The sequence below is a fragment of the Monodon monoceros genome, unplaced genomic scaffold (genome assembly GCF_005190385.1).
Source record: "Monodon monoceros isolate NGI ecotype Baffin Bay Population unplaced genomic scaffold, NGI_Narwhal_1 Super_Scaffold_12, whole genome shotgun sequence".
Taxonomy (NCBI): domain Eukaryota; kingdom Metazoa; phylum Chordata; class Mammalia; order Artiodactyla; family Monodontidae; genus Monodon; species Monodon monoceros.
The window spans coordinates 165,025,180-165,042,809 of NW_021703768.1; the positions used below are offsets into that span (position 1 = coordinate 165,025,180).

The 17,630-nt window shown below is 53.8% G+C and overlaps 1 protein-coding gene across 1 annotated transcript in view; it reads left to right on the forward strand.

Moving 5' to 3' along the window:
* CACNA1A (calcium voltage-gated channel subunit alpha1 A) overlaps positions 1-5,602 on the forward strand; it is a 316,609-nt gene extending 311,007 nt beyond the window's left edge. The window contains exons 45-47 of the mRNA XM_029216768.1: positions 2,417-2,603; positions 2,938-3,188; positions 3,978-5,602. Of these exons, the coding sequence (XP_029072601.1) occupies positions 2,417-2,603; positions 2,938-3,188; positions 3,978-4,712 (1,173 nt within the window). The 3' untranslated portion in view covers positions 4,713-5,602. The remainder of the gene's footprint in view (positions 1-2,416; positions 2,604-2,937; positions 3,189-3,977) is intronic.
* The last annotated feature ends 12,028 nt before the right edge of the window (positions 5,603-17,630 follow it).

The following is a 17,630-nucleotide window of genomic DNA, read 5'->3' on the forward strand; positions in this document are numbered from 1 at the left end:
ACCCACCACGCTGGGGGCTGCACTTGGCCTCTGGAGTCTCTGCTTCCCCACGGAGCCCAGGGACCCAGGGCTGGGCAGGCGTCCTTCACCCTCGGCAGCAGTGTGCAGGCCCCACTGCCCCTACAGGCCACACCTGGAGCCCCTGGAGGCCCTGGTCCTCTTAGGTCCTCCTTGACGGAGGGCTGAGAGGGGGCGAGGTTCCCCTGGGGCAGGGTACCGTGGCCACCGCCAGGTGGTTTGTCTCTGCCCCGTTTGGGGGTACTTGAGGCCGCAGGATGTGGAGGTTGCAGAGGGGGTATGGGAGGTGATGTGTCTGGCCCAGGTGAGAGCTGCTGCAATCAAGAATATACACTCATGCACACACATACACACGCGCACACGCGCTCGCACATACTCGGATGTGTGTGCTCGTATACACGCACGCTCTGGGGAACTTGGCAGGTCCTAGGACCTGGTAGCGGAGTCTGGGGTGGGCCCGGGGGCGGCTGGGGTTCGTCTCTCTGTCTAGTCTCTGTGGGGGCCGCTGGGGAGGAGCAGGTGTGTGTACGCCTGATGTGTGCCTGCGTGTGGCTGCTTTACCCAGCTGCAGGGCTCGGGTGGGCGGGGTGTTGGGGGGGGGCGGTGTCCCACTGCCCCAGGCCCACGGGGCCAGAGGGGCCAGAGCCAGAAGCATGGCTGGCTGCCCACCCAGCCTGAGAGGCGGGGCGGCATGTCTGACGGTGGCGGGCTGCCCGTGTGCTGTGCCGTGACATCTGCACGGGGTGGGAGGCTGTGCTGTGCCTGGCTGGGCCAGGGTCACCCAGGGGCCTGGCCTCTGACTGCTGGGAACTTGGGCGGGAGGCACTCACCCTGCATGTGGCTACCCAGCCCCATCCTGACGGGCCCCCACCCAGCAGGACTGAGCTGCTGGGCCCCAGAAGACGGGTGGGACAAGCCAGCCGATGGCCACCCCTCCCCAAAGCTTTGAGTGTCAGCAGAGCCAAGGCTGGGGCACATTGCATGAGGCAAAGCTCAGGGCCAGGGGCCTGCAGCCACGCCGTCCCATCTGTCGGTCTCGTGCCTTTGCCATCTGTCTGTGGTGTCTCCTGTCTGTCTCCTCTGTGCTCATGGGAGGACTGCCGGCTGGGCCTGGGGTCGCCCGCACACCACCGGGGACTTTAACCTCTCACTCCCTCCCCCTTCTCCTCCCCCTCAGGTTCCTCTCCCCGACCCTGGCATCTCTTCCATCTACCACCTCTCCACTCTCCCTCTCAGCTTTTATATTTATTTCCTTCTTTCTGTTTTTTCTGTGTGCACCATCCCGTGGGGCTGTGACAGAGGAGAAGGGGCCGGCCACGTGGGAATAACCTCAGTGTATGTACCGCGCCCGCCCGCCGCCCAGCTGGGCTCCGGCCCCCTCTTCCCGCCCACCCCCCCTCGTGGGAGTCCTGTCATCTCTCCCTGTCCTCGGACCCCACCCTTTCTTTGCAGACTGCACCCCCTCCCCCTTCCCCCTGTGGAGCCCCATCCTCATGTGTTGTGTTCTCTGTGTGCCCCACGTGTGCCCTGGAGGAGTGACCCTGCCCCGCCCCCCTCCTCCCTCCCTCTCCACCACCCCCTTCTCTTCAGAGCCCCCAAGCCAGGGGGTCCATCGTTCCAAGGAGTCTGACCTGCAGCCCTGCCTGGCCCACTTTCTCAGGGGCTCTTTCCCCTAACACCACCCCTGAACCTCTGGTCCCGCAGCCCTATGTTCCTTAAAACTCTTTCCTCGGGCAGTACCGCTGCCCCCTTAGCTGGGCCGGGCCCTGGGCAACATCTGCCCCGTCTTCCTCCTCTCCTCTCCGAGCCACAGAGAACCAGCTGGACCCAGTGGGTGCAGCACATGCAGGCCCCCAGGCTGCAGGCCAAGGATGAGGAGAGCAGGTCCCTCGGGGCCTCAAATGCCAGGGCAGCCCCTCAAGGGCTCCTTACGGAGGCCAGACTCAGGTGGTCAGAGAAGTCCAGGCCCAGTTGGCCAAGGAGGACGGTGAGCTGGGTGCCTGGCCCTGGGCGTGTAGGCCTGACAGCGAGGAGAGGCAGAGGCTCCTCACCCGCCTTGGAGAGCAGGCAGGGCGAGTGCCGGCCCGTGCTGCCCAGGGCCCCGGGGCGCCCAGCTTTGCACTTGGAATGGGGGACGCTCCGCCCTTCAGTCGGCCTGCCTGTCCCAGCAGGAGGTGGATAGAATGGGGCCTCCTGGCCAGAACCCAGGATGAGCCTGGGGGGTGACAGAGGAGTCCTGGAGCTCTGGTTGATCAGGACCTGAGGCCCATGGCCGCCCCCCACCCCGACCCCGCCCCTGGATGGTCACACCGCAGTCACTGGTGGCCGATGGGGCAGGACAGACCGGGACTCCTTGGTGCCAGCCACTGACCCTGGTCTGCCGGCCTGTCCCCCCCAGACCATCTCAGACACCAGCCCCATGAAGCGCTCGGCCTCCGTGCTGGGCCCCAAGGCCCGGCGCCTGGACGACTACTCCCTGGAGAGGGTGCCACCCGAAGAGAACCAGCGGCACCACCAGCGGCGCAGAGACCGCAGCCACCGCGCCTCCGAGCGCTCCTTGGGCCGCTACACGGACGTGGACACAGGTGGGTCGCCCTGCAGGGCCCAGGGACCGGAGGCTGTGTAAGGGGACAGAGGAGGGGAGATAGGACAGAAGGCAGAGTGGGGTAGACACTGAAGGAGAAAAGACAGAAAGGCTTGGACAAGACCAAAGGGACCAAGCTGTGACAGCTGCTGCTCAGAGCCTGGGGACCGACCCCCCTCCCAACACCCACCAGGCCATCCTTGGTCCAGGGTGGTCCAGGGGAAGGTGCCCCTCTCTAGAGCCCACAGACCCCCTTGGTAGCCTCCCACGTGCACAGACCATGCCACCCCTCCCTCAAAGCCATCTGTCTATCTGTCTGACCCCATCTGGCCCAGGCTTGGGGACAGACCTGAGCATGACCACCCAGTCTGGGGACCTGCCATCAAAGGAACGAGACCAGGAGCGGGGCCGGCCCAAGGACCGGAAGCATCGGCAGCACCATCACCACCACCACCACCACCACCCCCCGCCCCCAGACAAGGAGCGCTACGCCCAGGAGCGGCCTGACCACGGCCGGACCCGGGCCCGGGACCAGCGCTGGTCCCGCTCACCCAGTGAGGGCCGAGAGCACATGGCACACCGGCAGGTGGGTGTGGCAGGAGGTACCCCTGAGCCGAGCCCCTGGGACCCGGGAGAGGAGGAGGCCTACACCCCACAGCCACTCTGGGCAGGGTCCCCACTGCTGCTGTGACCTCTGAGCCTGTCCACCATGGAGTGGGCTCCCCAAGCCAGGGGGTTGGGCTCAGGCAGGGGTGAACACTGCCCCCTGCCACTCTGGATCCCCACTCTGCACCCCCAGCCTCCCTGCCCGCCTGCCACCCGCTCCCTGCCCGCAGCTGCTTCCTCTTTAGTTGTGGATCACGTTTTGAGTTTCCGGCCAGCGTAGTCTTTACAACTCATGACCACGCTGGCTGCCCCGCTGCCTCTTGCTTTCCTTTAACCCGGCTTCCGTTTTTTTTCTGTTGTTGTTTCGATTATGATTTCTGTCCTCTGGACGCCTGTGAGTAATTTTTTAAACTTCTGCTATTTTAACCCCCAAACTTACAAAACTCCATTTCTCATTTCTCTTTTCACTTTGTTGTGTTGGTTTTCGACTTCCCCCTCCCTCCTTGTCTCTCCCACTCCCCACCCCCCCACCCCCACCCCCCGCCCCGTCCTCCTCCGCCTCTTCCTGCCCTTATCCTCCCTGTGGCTGTTGCTTTTCTCCTTTTTTTTTCCATTCGAATGTCCTGTGTCCCCCTCTCCTCCCGGTGCCTCTCCTGTCCTTTGGTTTTCCTTCGGTCCTCACCCTCCCGTCCTCTGTGTCTCCTCCCGTCTCCTGGTTGATTTTGGTGTATCTTTTTTTTTGATTTCCTTTGTTTCAATTTTCGTGTAGGGCAGTAGTTCCGTAAGTGGAAGCCCAGCCCCCTCAACATCTGGTACCAGCACTCCGCGGCGGGGACGCCGCCAGCTCCCCCAGACCCCCTCCACCCCCCGGCCACACGTGTCCTATTCCCCCGTGATCCGTAAGGCCGGCGGCTCGGGTCCCCCGCAGCAGCAGCAGCAGCAGCAGCAGCAGCCGGCGGTGCGGCCAAGCCGGGCGGCCCCCAGCGGCCCGCGGAGGTACCCGGGCCCCGCGGCTGAGCCCCTGGCCGGGGAGCGGCCGCCCACGGGGGGCCACGGCAGCAGCCGCTCGCCAACGATGGAGCGGCGGATCCCGGGCATGGCCAGGAGCGAGTCCCCCAGGGCGTGTCGCCACGGCGGGGCGCGGTGGCCGGCGTCCGGCGCGCACGCGGCCGAGGGGCCCCCGGTCCCCCGGCACCACGGTTACTACCGGGGCTCCGACTACGACGAGCCCGACGGCCTGGGCAGCGGCGGCGGCGGCGGTGGCGGTGGCGGCGGGGAGGAGCCCCGGGCCGCCGCCTACGACGCGCCGCCCCCCGCGCGCCACGCGTGCTCGCCCAGGACTCCCCGGGCCGCTGGCCCGGCCTGCGCCTCGCCTTCCAGGCACGGCCGGCGACTCCCCAACGGCTACTACCCGGCCCACGGACTGGCCAGGCCCCGCGGGCCGGGCTCCCGGAAAGGCCTGCACGAAACCTACAGCGAGACCGACGACGACGACTGGTGCTAAGCCCGGGCGAGGTGGCACCCGCGCCCGCCCGGCCCCCCCCACGCACCCCACGCACACGCCCCCCCGGGGAGGAGCCGCAGCGGCCGCGGGGCCACCTCGCTGCCACCTGCCCAGCACACGGGGGGAGGCCCGGGAGGGCCCAGTAGAGGACCAGCTGGACGGCCCCGGCCTCTGGAGGGAGTCCCCAGGGCCAGGACACACCAGGGTGTCCCGCAAAGACCCTCAGCCGGACAAGCCGCTCCTGGGCAGCTACTGCGCCCCCCACCCAGCCCCGACCCCCCACGACGGGGTCCCTCGGGGGCAGACAAACCACACGGCCAAGGGATTCTAATTAACTCAGCCATTTTTGGAGAACCTTGGGGAAAATGGAAATTAAAAAAAAAAAAAAAACATTTTTAAAAGAAAAACGGGGAGAAAAAAATTGCTTCTATTGATGAGTTTTATCATCTCAACTGAATCTTTCCTTTCCCTGGTGAACGCGAGCTGGTGGCCCGTGTGTGGCGAGAAGCCGGAAGCGAAGAGGAAACCCAGCGTCCCACACAGACCTCCACCAGACACACTCATACCCCACACACGTTCTCAGACACACACAGGAGTGCTTGCTGGTTATACCAAACCCTACTATAACTGCCTGCAGAAATCAATTTAAAAAAAATAAACAATTTTAAAAGGACAAAAAAATTAATGATTGAGAAAAGAAGCATTTTTTTCTGACATTTGGTCCTGCTTGAAATAACAAAAGAAAAAAGAAAAAAAAAAAAACACCACCGATTTCCTCTGCTTCTTTTTTCCTTTTTCCTATCTTGTTTGAAAACTGTGGGCTTGGGACTGTGAATTATTGCATGACATTCAAAAAGAAAAAAATAATAAAAAAAAAAAGTTGAATCAAAGGGCTTCTGGATTGGAATGGTCTTTATATTCTCTGCAAAGTACTCCCCAGGTCTCTTTGGGGAAACCATGGAAGGAGGCGCTTTGAAAGTGGCTAAGGATGAGAAAGCTGTAGCTCTCCAGCCAGCACTCTTTGCAAGAAAGTTAAAGCCAAAGACACTGACCAGCCCATGCCTCTACCCGCAGCCCTCCGGGGGTTCCACAGTCTGCCTGCTGCTGCTTCTGCAGGCCAGGTTGTACCTAAAGCAACCATCCTGGATGATAAACCTTCCTGGATGACCATCCTACATGATCTGGCAAGTGAGACCCCAGTGAGTACATTTGAGGCCCCACATATTAGCAAAACTCCTATTGGAAGCACCCTGGAGGAGGTACCTGGAAACCCAGCTCAGACACCCTGTGCCCAGGGAGTTTTCCCCCAGTGGGAGGTGAGCCCTTCCTGAGGCCTCTGGCACTCCCACCCCACCTACCTGCACCCAAGAAGCTGCTTCTGATGGGCTCCACCCCAAGCTGTATCCCATTTCACAGACTTTCTTGAGATGCCCCTAAGTTACCCGCAGTCATTGGGGAATCCTAGAGATCAGAGTTCAGAGCAGCCCATAGGTGGCAAAAGATGGTCATGGCCAGTTCAAGGTGAAGGCAGCATATCAGAGGTAGAGGTGGGGATGGGCTTCTTATGAGGGGATTGACAGTCTGCCCTCCCTCCACCTTCAGCCCCACCCAACATGTCTTTCCATCGGGCCACAATGCACCTGCTGAAACAGTCCCACTCCAGGCTTCCAGAAGCTGGCGCCAAAGATGAAGGTGGTAGAGGACCCCCCAACCCCGCTGCCCCCACCCCCAGGGCCTCACCTCCCTGCCTATTCTGTGAATGGTTCTGTGAATATAGTCGATAGCCACAGAACTGTAGTTAGTAAAATTAGGAGGTCAGAGAGCTGTGTTGATTCAGGTGAGCAAAAGGCCAGTTATACCCCGTGTTCAAGTTGAGGTGAAAGTCCTTTCTTTGGTCTGAAAAGGCAGCTCCCACTTCTCCCAAGAAGGGGCTTCAGAGAATTGCGGAAAACACGCAGATAAGGAGAGAGGGATCGTTCTCAAGGAACACTGGGGTACCAGAAGAAGAGGTACCAAGCCCCTGGCTGTGTGACCTTAAGAAAATGACTTAACCTGTCTGTGCCTCTGTTTTTCCCATCTGTAAGCGGGAACTAGTAATAGAACTGTTTGTGACGATTAAATGCATTATTCTACATCAGTCATCAGCAAACTTTTTATTTTGAAGGAACAGAGAGTAAATATTTTCAACTTTGTTGCCCAAATGGCCTCTATCTCAACACTTCAACTCTGACATTGCACCAGAAAAGCAGCCTTATGTTAACGAGTGGGTGTGGCTGTGTTCCAATAAAACTTTATTTATAAAAACAGGCATAGGGCTGGATTGGACCACTCTTCTACATCAGCAGTTCTCAAATGTTTGTCTCAGCACCCCCTTCTTTTCTTTTTCTTTTTTTTCTTTTTTTGGCTGCGTTCTTCGTTGCTGCGTGTGGGCTTTCTCTAGTTGCTGCAAGCAGGGGCTACTCTTTTTTGGGGTGCACGGGCTTCTCATTGCGGTGGCTTCTCTTGTTGTGGAGCACGGGGCCCTAGAGCGCGCAGGTTTCAGTAGTTTCGGTGAACGGGCTTAGTTGCTCCGCGGCATGTGGGATCTTCCCAGACCAGGGATCAAACCCATGTCCCCTGCATTGGCAGGCAGATCCTTAAGCACTGCGCCACCAGGGAAGTCCAGCACCCCTTTCCATTCTTTAAAAAATATATTGAGGATCCCAAAGCGCATCTGTTTATATGGGTTATAGCTACCGATATTTGCCATTTAGAAATTAAAACTGAGACTTTTTAAAACTATTTATTAGCTTTCTTTTTTTTACATCTTTATTGAAGTATAATTGCTTTACAATGTTGTGTTAGTTTCTGCTGTACAACAAAGTGCATCAGCTATATGTATACGTATATCCCCTCCCTCCTGAGCTTCCCTCCCACCCTCCCTATCTCACCCCCTTAGGTCGTCACAAAGCACCGAGCTGATCTCCCTGTGCTATGCGGCTGCTTCCCACTAGCTATCTATTTTACATTTGGTAGTGTGTATATGTCCATGCAACTCTCTCACTTCGTCCCAGCTTCCCTTTCCCCCCAGTGTCCTCAAGTCCGTTCTCTACGTCTGTGTCTTTATTCCTGCCCTGCCACTAGGTTCATCAGTACCGTTTTTTCTAGATTCCACATGTGTGCGTTAACATATGGTATTTGTTTTTCTCTTTCTGACTTACTTCACTCTGTATGACAGACTCTAGGTCCATCCACCTCATTACAAATAACTCAATTTCATTCCTTTTTATGGCTGAGTAATATTCCATTGTATATATGTGCCACATCTTCTTTATCCATTCATCTTATTTATTAGCTTTTCAATTACAATCAACAATAAACCTACTAATGATAACGAATAACATTTTTAATGAAAAATAATCACATTCAAAACAAAAACATTCCATAAAAAGAGAGGCATTGTTTTACATGTTTGCCTCCCATTAATGTTGACTGAACAGAAAGCAGCTGGATTCTCATATCTGATTCTGCATTCCACCTGTTGCAATAGCCAATCTCCCCTGGAAACTCCACCATACACCTGTGAGAGCATGAAAGTGAGAGAGGCAAAGGACATCTTATTATTATAAAAATAGTTCATGGGAATTCCCTGGCAGTCCACTGGTTAGGACTCCACACTTCCACTGCAGGGGGCATGGGTTTGATCCCTGGTCGGGGAACTAAGATCCCGCATGCCGTGGAGCACAGCCAAAAAAAAAATAATTCAGCCTGATGGGCCCCCCTGGAAGGGTCTCAGTAACCCCCAAGTTTCTGGACCCCTTTGAGAACTGCTGTTCTCAGAACAAATGATATCTGGCCCATAGTAAGCGATTTTTTGCTATGGCCATTATTACCATAACATCAAAGAAGAAAGTTCCAAAAGGACTTGCTCCAGACCCCAAGCCTTGAGCTGAACTCAGCTAGAGGAGGCTGAGGGACTCCAAACGGCAGGACAGGCAGAGCTCCCCCTATAATAACGGCACCTAAGAAGAGACCAGTGGAATAAGAAACTAAAGAGGGTTTTAGCTTCCTAACCAGGCAGCTTGCCCAGTCACAACCCCCGCAGACTTCTAGACCAGCTGCCTGCCCAAGGCAAGGCTGGTCTCTGGCAAAGGTCCCCCTCCTGGGGGTGCTGGGGCAATTCAGGAACAGGTAGATGCATGCAATTCCCTCAGGAGCCAGGGAAGCTGCAGCCACCTGTCCACCAGGGAATGAGACCCACTGCCCAAGCCCCCCACACCTCTGGACCCAAAGGGCAAGACTCTGGCTGAGTGCTGGGAGGCTGAACCTCAGGCGTCCACAGCCCACACATTTAGGCTGGAGCGAGTGTAAGTTGCCCAGGAGACACAAAGTGGGGGGATTAGAGGATGAAGAGGCAGAGTGGGGCTTAGGCTGTGGTCTCACATCCCTTTGGACCCTGATCTGAGCTGCATCCTATGGAAGGCTGATGAAGGGGCAAGGAAACAGAAACTCTGAGAGCAAGGCATGCTGTACAAATGCCCTGGGCAGCTCCCTTCATGGGACATAGAGATCCAAAAAATCCAGGCTCCATTTCAGATGTGTCCTTGGGGCTTCAAGGAATCACTGCCCCTTCCCTACAATCCACAGCCTCCAATTGCTACCTGAGCCTCAAGTCCTGTCTGTAAAATGGGGACCCACTACTGTGTCAAGGAGGCAAAACTCTTCCTCCACCTCCTTAGATTCAGTGACTAGGGTCTGTGAATTAAACCAACAAATGCCAGATTAATGGAAGAAAAGGTACACAATTTTTATTAATATTTACATGCATGGAAGTTCACAGAAAAGTAGTGAAACTCAAAGAGCAATTAGATTCAGGGACTTATCTAACATTTTAACAAAGGAAAAAGGATTTGGGGAGTCGGGGCTGGAGATGTATGGAGAGCTTCTGAGTTGGCAAAAGCATCCACATGCCCAGAGAGTGGCACAGCCCAGCTCCACGGGGACAGAAGCTTCTGCTCTCAGGACCCTCCCAGGTCTTGCCCTGTAAACCTCTTCATCTGGCTGTTCATTTCTTTATGATAAACCAGTAAACATCAAAAATGCCTTCCTGAGTTCTGTGAGCCATGCTAGCAAATTAACGAACCTGAGAAGGGGGTCTTGGGAACCCCTGATTTAGAGCCAGTGGGTCAGAAATACAGGTGGCCCGAGACTTGGAACTTGTGTCTGAAGTGAGGGTGCTCTGTGGGACTGAGCCCTTTAACTTGTGATGTTAACTCCAGGAAAATAGTGTCAGAACTAAATGATTTGTTGGACATCCAGTTAGTGTCAGAGAATTGGTTTAGCATCGGGAAAAAAACCCACACGTTCGATGTCAGGAAACATCCCAGTCCCATTCTGAGGTTCTAGGTGGACATGGATTCCAGAAGGATACTATTCAACCAGTGACAGTAATACAAGCAATAAAGTAGATTTGGAAAACCTGAGATGGTGCTCGTGAATGAACAAAGTGTGGGACACAGCCAGACAAGGAAGTGTTTGACCCCTGGCTCTGTCACCCATTGTGTGTCCTACAGGAGCTGACTTCACCCTGAGCCTATGTCTCCTGTACACAATTACTGTGATCAGGAGTCACCCACTCCCTTGCCAATGCTGGTTGATGCTATAGATTGAATGTTTGTGTCCCCCCAAAGTTATCTGTTAAAACCTAATCTCCAATGTGATGGTATTAAAAGGTGGGGCTTTGGGAGGTGGTCAGGTCATGAGGGTGGAGCCCTTATGAATGGGATTAGTGCCCTTATAAAAGAGGCCTCAGAGAGACCCCCATGTGAAGACACAGAAAGAAGAGAGCCATCTATGAACCAAGAAGTGGGTTCTCACTGGATCCAATTGATCTCGGACTCCTAGCCTCTGGAACTGCAAGAAGTAAATGAATGTTGTTTATAAGCCACGAGTCCATGATATTCTTAGCACCTGAACAGACTAAGCCAAACACCTGCTGAAGGCCTGGTGGGGATGCTGCAGAGGATGAGCAGAAGAGGGCTGCTGCCCCAATGTTCATTGCAGCACTATTTACAATAGCCAGCACACAGAAGCAACCTAAATGTCCATCAACAGAAGAATGGACAACGAAGGTGTGGTAGGTATATACAATGGAATGTTGCTCAGCCATAAAAAAGAATGAAATAATGCCATTTGCAGCGACATGGATGGACCTAGAGATTGTCAGACTGAGTGAAGTAAGTCAGACAGAGAAAGACAAATATCATATGATATCACTTGTATGAGGAATCTAAAACAATGGTACAGGGACTTCCCTGGTGGCGCAGTGGTTAAGAATCTGCCTGCCAATGCAGGGGACACCGGTTCGAGCCCTGGTCCAGGAAGATCCCACATGCCACAAAGCAACTGAGCCCATATGCCACAACTACTGAACATGCGCTCCAGAGCCCACAAGGCCCAACTACTGAGTCTGCGTGCTGCAACTACTGAAGCCCGCACGCTGCAACTACTGAAGCCTGCACGCTGCAACTAATGAAGCCTGAGTGCCTAGAGCCCGTGCTCCGCAGCAAGAGAAGCTACCGCAGTGAGAAGCCCGCGCACCGCAACGAAGAGTAGCCCCTGCTCGTCGCAAGTAGAGAAAGCCCACGCGCAGCAATGAAGACCCAATGCAGCCAAATAAATAAATAAAATTTTTTAATTGGTACAAATGAACCTATTTACAAAACAGAAATTGAGTCACAGATGTAGAAAACAAACTTATGGGGCTTCCCTGGTGGCGCAGTCGTTGAGAGTCCGCCTGCCGATGCAGGGGACACGTGTTCGTGCCCCGGTCCAGGAAGATCCCACATGCCGCGGAGCGGCTGGGCCCGTGAGCCATGGCCGCTGAGCCTGCGCGTCCGGAGCCTGTGCTCCGCAACGGGAGGGACCACAACAGTGTGAGGCCCGCGTACCACAAAAAAAAAAAAAAAGGGGGGGGGAGGGCTGCTGGCTGGAGGAGAGTCTGTAGAGGGGATGGACACAGAACCAAAATCATCCCACCCCTGCCCCCGATCTGCCATGATAGCCCCATCTGCCAAAAATGCCACCCATTTTTCATGGGGCCTCCTGTCCCTGTTCAGAATGGAGGCCCGGGCCCTCCTGCAATCTCCCCATCAAGCCCACCACCTCGGGCCCTGCAAGCTGCCCAGAGCTCCCACCTTCCTCCCCATCTCCCAGACAGTTCCCCACAGGCCCAGCTCCTCCCCACACCCTCCCCCTTATCCACCCTGCTCCAACTCTTAAACAGGAGAAAGAATTCACCATCGAGGAAGTATCCTCCAAGACTCCATTTGCTCAGTAGAAAATGATCCAGAGACATACGCAGCCAGCTGTGGACCGTTTTGTTTATCTCTGAAGAGGGTGGGGAAGGCCCTCAATGGAGGGAGTGTAGACTTTGGTACTGTACTTAATTAATTCTACAAATACACACGATCGCTTTTGTAATCAGGAAGCAGTTTTTAAAGGCATCCAGTTGCCTTCTCCTGCAAAAAGTGCTTTCTCTGATCTCCAGATCTCCCAGGTCAATCAAAGACCACATAATAATAATCAATCCACTGGACAACCAAATGAGACTGTGTTCCCCCCAAAACCAAGGCCTGGGTCTTGTTCAAGGACATGTCCCCAGCTCCTGGTCCGTGGGAGCGCCCAGGGGGCGTTGGTTGAGCTGAGGTTGCACAGGCTGGACCAGTCAAGGTGCACCAGGCAGGCAGGCAGTGCCACCTAGAGGCCAGATGGGGAATGGCCGAGCGCGTGATCGCTGTAACTGGGGGAGGTGGGGGGCGGTCCGCGAACGCGGAAGTGGAGCCAGAAGAGAGCGTGAAAGCGCCCCTACTCCCTGCTCCAAGGTCAGAAAGAGGACCTGCGGGACATCACGCAAGTAAACGGCAGGGCGCTCTATCGAAAGAACTTTCTAACGACTACTCAGAACGGAGCAGATGGTTCAGGGGGACCCAGTATCCAAGCCAGCTAAAGCTGGCTGAAGCTGAAGACCCTGTGAGCCACTAAGTTTCTGGCTCCACTTTTCGCAGGAAGAGCCCACTGGAGAGGGAAGCCAGAAGAGATGCTTCTGGGAGCGCTGTGAGAGGAGGGACTGGATAGGAGGAAATGAGGGAGGCACTTTCAGATAAAAAATTGAGAGTCTAGAAAGGTTCGATCCTTTGCCCAAGGTCACATGGGTGGAAAAGGGTAGACCTTGAACCCTCATCCACTTGGTTTCCCTCCAGTCAGCCCTGGACATGACATGCCCCTGCCGGCTGGAACCTAGTTACCTCTTCTCTCCTCCATGCTGTGCCCTCTTTTCTGGTTCTGCTGTCATCTCATCCTAAACCCACTCCCAGGTGACACCTCCCTGCCCACCAGGACTGCTGGGGGTACAAACCACCAAACCACCAAGCAACAGGAACAGTCTCCAGGTCTTTGAACTTCAGGTGTCAAAAGTTCAAGGTGGTTCAGAGTATTGCACCAACCTCAGTCCTCCATTCCTCTGGCCAGCCAGGGAGAGCAAGGTCATGCTGCCTCACATCTGAAAAATACATCAAAAGTCCCCTGGTGGACAGGGATGGACAGTCACAGCTCCCTTCCCCCTCTCCTCAGCCCCCAGGACTATAGCTCTTCCCTGCCCTGCTCCAGGTCAGCAGTGCTCCTGGGGGTTTTCACCCTCTGAGCAGAGAGTACAGGTGTGATTTGATTCCCCTGAAGGCACAGTGATCTAGACCAGCCATGTCCAACGGCAATTTAAAATGAGTCACACTTGGGTTTTCTAGTCACCACATTAAAGAAAGTAAAAAAGGAACAAGTGAAGTTTTTTAGTTTTTTTAAAATTGCGGAGAGATTCGAGATTCACATAACATAAAATTAACCCTTTAAGGTGGACAATTCTTCAGCATTTAGTACCTTCAAAATGTTGTGCAACCACCTCTAGCTAATTTCAATACATTTTTATCACCCCAAGATAAAGTCCATCGCCATTAGCAGTCACTCTCCATACTGCCTCCCCTCAGCCCCTGGCCACCGCTAATCTACTTTCTGTCTCTGTGGATTTGCCTCTTCTGGACATTTCACATAAATGGGATTACACAATATGTGACCTTTCAATCTGGCTTCTTTCACTCAGCATAATGTTTTCAAGGTTCACCCATGTCATAACATGTGACACAACTCCATTCCTTGTTTTTTTATTTATTATTATTTTTTTAATTTATTTATTTTTGGCTGCGTTGGGTCTTTGCTGCTGCTCACGGGCTTTCTCTACTTGTGGCGTGTGGGGGCTACTCTTCATTGCGGTGCGTGGGCTTCTTATTGCGGTGGCTTCTCTTGTTGCAGAGCACAGGCTCTAGGCACGCGGCCTCCAGTAGTTGTGGCACGCGGGCTCGGTAGTTGTGGCTCACGGGCTCAGTAGTTGTGGCTCATGGGCTCTAGAGCGCAGGCTCAGTAGTGTGGTACACGGGCTAAGTTGCTCCACGGCATGTGGGATCTTCCCGGACCAGGGCTCGAACCCGTGCCCCCTTCATTGGCAGGCGATACTTAACCACTGTGCCACCAGGGAAGTCCTGGAAATTATTTTGAGTGATATGTTTATTTAATAATACAACATAGCCAAAATATAATCATTTCAACATGTAACCAATATGAATAGTATTGTGATCTTTTACATTGTTTTTTCGTGCTGAGTTTTTGAAACCCAGCATGTGTTTTTCACTCAGAGCACATCTCCATTCAGATCAGCACCTTTCAAGCACTCGATAGCCACGTGTGGCTCATGGCGACCATCCTGGACAGCACAGGTCTATCTCACACTCCTGGCATCATTCTCCAGCTCTGTTGTGCCTGGCAGGGGAAGGGGGGGGGGGTCACCCCCACTGCTGCCCACTAGTGTCCAAGTGCAGGATCTCACTCATCTGTGGGCCTCAGCACTGGGGTAAGTAGGTGACATCTGCATAGTAGGGTTGGACAGACCATCCTCCAATCCCTGCTCTGCCACCTACACACATACACACACATCCTGCTATGGTCTGAATGTTTGTGCTCCCACAAAATTCATATGTTGAAGCCCTAACTATCAATGTGATGGTATTAGGAGGTGGGGCCTTTGGGGTGATCAGGTCATGAGGGTGGATGAAGCAACTGACAAAGGATTAATCTCCAAAATATATAAACAGCTCGTGCAGCTTAATATCAAAATAACAAACAGCCCAATCAAAAAATGGGCAGAAGACCTAAAAGACATTTCTCCAAAGAAGACATACAGATGGCCAACAAACACATGAAAAGATGCTCAACATCACTAATTATTAGAGAAATGCAAATCAGAAATGAGGTATCCCCTCACACCAGTCAGAATGGCCATCATCAAAAAGTCTACAAACAATAAATGCTGGAGAGTGTGGAGAAAAGGGAACCCTCATGCATTGCTGGTAGGAATGTAAATTGATACAGCCACTATGGAAAACAGTATTTTTAAAAAACTAAAAATAGAACTACCATACGACCCAGCAATCCTGCTACTAGGCATACACCCAGAGAAAAGCATAATTCAAAAAGACACATGCACCCCAATGTTCATTGCAGCACTATTTACAATAGTCAGGACATGGAAGCAACAGAGGAATGGATAAAGAAGATGCAGTACATATATACAATGGAATATTACTCAGACATAAAAAGGAACAAAACTGGGTCATTTGTAGAGACATAGATGGACCTAGAGACTGTCATCAGAGTGAATTAAGTCAGAAAGAGAAAAACAAACATCATATACTAAGGCATATATGTGGAATCTGAAAAAATTGGTATAGATTATCTTATTTACAAAGCAGAAATACAGACACAGACATAGAGAACAAATGTATGGATACCAAGGGGGAAGACGGGGTGGGATGAATTGGGAGATTGGGATTGACATATATACACTATTGATACTATGTATAAAATAGATAACTAATGAGAACCTACTGTATAGCACAGAGAACTCTACTCAATGCTCTGTGATGACCTAAATGAGAAGGAAATCCAAAAAAGAGGGGATATATGTATACGTATAGCTTCACTTTGCTGTACAGTATAAATTAACACAATATTGTAAAGCAACTATACTCCAATTTAAAAAGAAAATGTGATGGTATTAAGAGGTGGGGCCTTTGGGGTGATCAGGTTATGAGGGTGGAACCCTCATGAGTGGTATTAGTGCCCTTATCAAAGGAAACCCAGAGCACTCACTTGCCCTTTCTGCCATGTGAGGACACAGCAAAATGACACCATCTGTGAACCACAAAGCCCTCACTGGACACCAGACCTGATGGCACCTTGATCTTGGATGTTCCAGCCTCCAGAACTGTGAAGAATAAATGTCTGTTGTTTATAAGCCTTCTGGTCTATGGCATTTTGTTATAGCAACCCAGCTGGACTAAGATATATCCCAACCCTGGACTCAGCCTTCTAATCAATAAAATAGGAGTAAGGTAAGGAGGACATGTGTGTGCAGGCCCCTCGGGACTACCTGGCACTGTGTGTGCATGCAGTGCCAACCACAGTGGCACGTGGTGATGCTATAAAAGCAAGAAAACGTAACAGTGCACTTCCAGAGGAAGTGGATGCCTTGGGAATCCTGCAAGAGTTACCTGGCTACAGAGGCCACTGCATAAGCCCAGGGAGCCATCACTGGTCCTCAGCTGCCTGTGGGTACCCCTAAGTCAGGGGTCATTCACTGGGCTTCTCACCTGGTGCACAGCTGGGGCAGGGATGGGGAGGGCGGCCTGAGCAAGGAGATGCCAGGTCAGTAGGGACCCTGCTGGGGCTGCTACAGGATTACTTCTTGAGGAGTTTGCTCCCAGCTTCTCAGAGTGGACCCGGCCAAGCCTTGGGGCCACACCAGCCCTCCTTCTGACTCATTCATCAGTGGAGGCAGAGAAAGCAGCCTTTAAATATAGCTCAGCACCATCTGAGACTGTGGGGCTGATGGAAGGAAGCCAGCAGCCGCCCCTGACCCAGCCAGCCGTCCTCCACGCTGGGCTCAGACACCCCCGCCTCTCTGCCTTCTCGCCCCTTCCCTTGCAGCCTCAAACAGCCTGCTGTCACGAGGCCCAGGCTCAGATGTTTAGGCTTTCTGTAAATGTGAGCTATAAAAAGAACCATGGGGCGGGTGGAAGGGTGGGAAATGGCCACCAGCTTGTTAAGAGATACCACCCCCATGCTGCCCCTAGCACAGCAAACATCCCCCCAACCACCGCCCCTAGAGATGCAGGCTCCTGCTTGCGTGCAGACACACTGTGACAAGCTGGCATTTAGAATCAGGGATAAGGAGGCCAGCCAGTTGGGGAAAAGCCAAGTCTGACTTTATAAAGGTCTCTCTCCTTGGCCGGAACTGGGTGCTGGAAATTGCAATTGTGCAGATGCCTCCAGCTGAGGCAGGTCAAGCCCGCTCCAGGAGCGTACCTGGGTGTGTGTGGGGGGGACACATGGACACTGTGGGACACAGGGTGCCAGCCCTTAGCAGGGCTCCAGCCCCAGGCTGGCCTCCCCAGGCTCTGAATGTGCATTCAGGACAGCCACCCATGCAACAGCATCATTCACCTGTCCCTCAGCCTCACCTCCACCTGATCAAGCTTCCAGCTTGCACTTGTGCCCAGTCGCCCAGCTCTCCACACCCATTGCTCCACTTGGGCAGACCCTCCCTCCTCCATCAGGGTAACTGCAGCCCCCACCCAGCCAGCACCCCCCTTTCCCTGGGCTCTCTGCTCATGCAGCCCACCTGCAGCCCAAGCTCCCCACACCATCCGGAGCTCGAGATGTCCACCTCCTGCCACAGCCCATCCCCCCCTCCCTTGCGGGGACTTTCTGCCAGTCCTTCAACTGTACATAGGGCACCGGTTAGGTGCCAGGCGCAGGTCAGGAGCTGAGAATGCA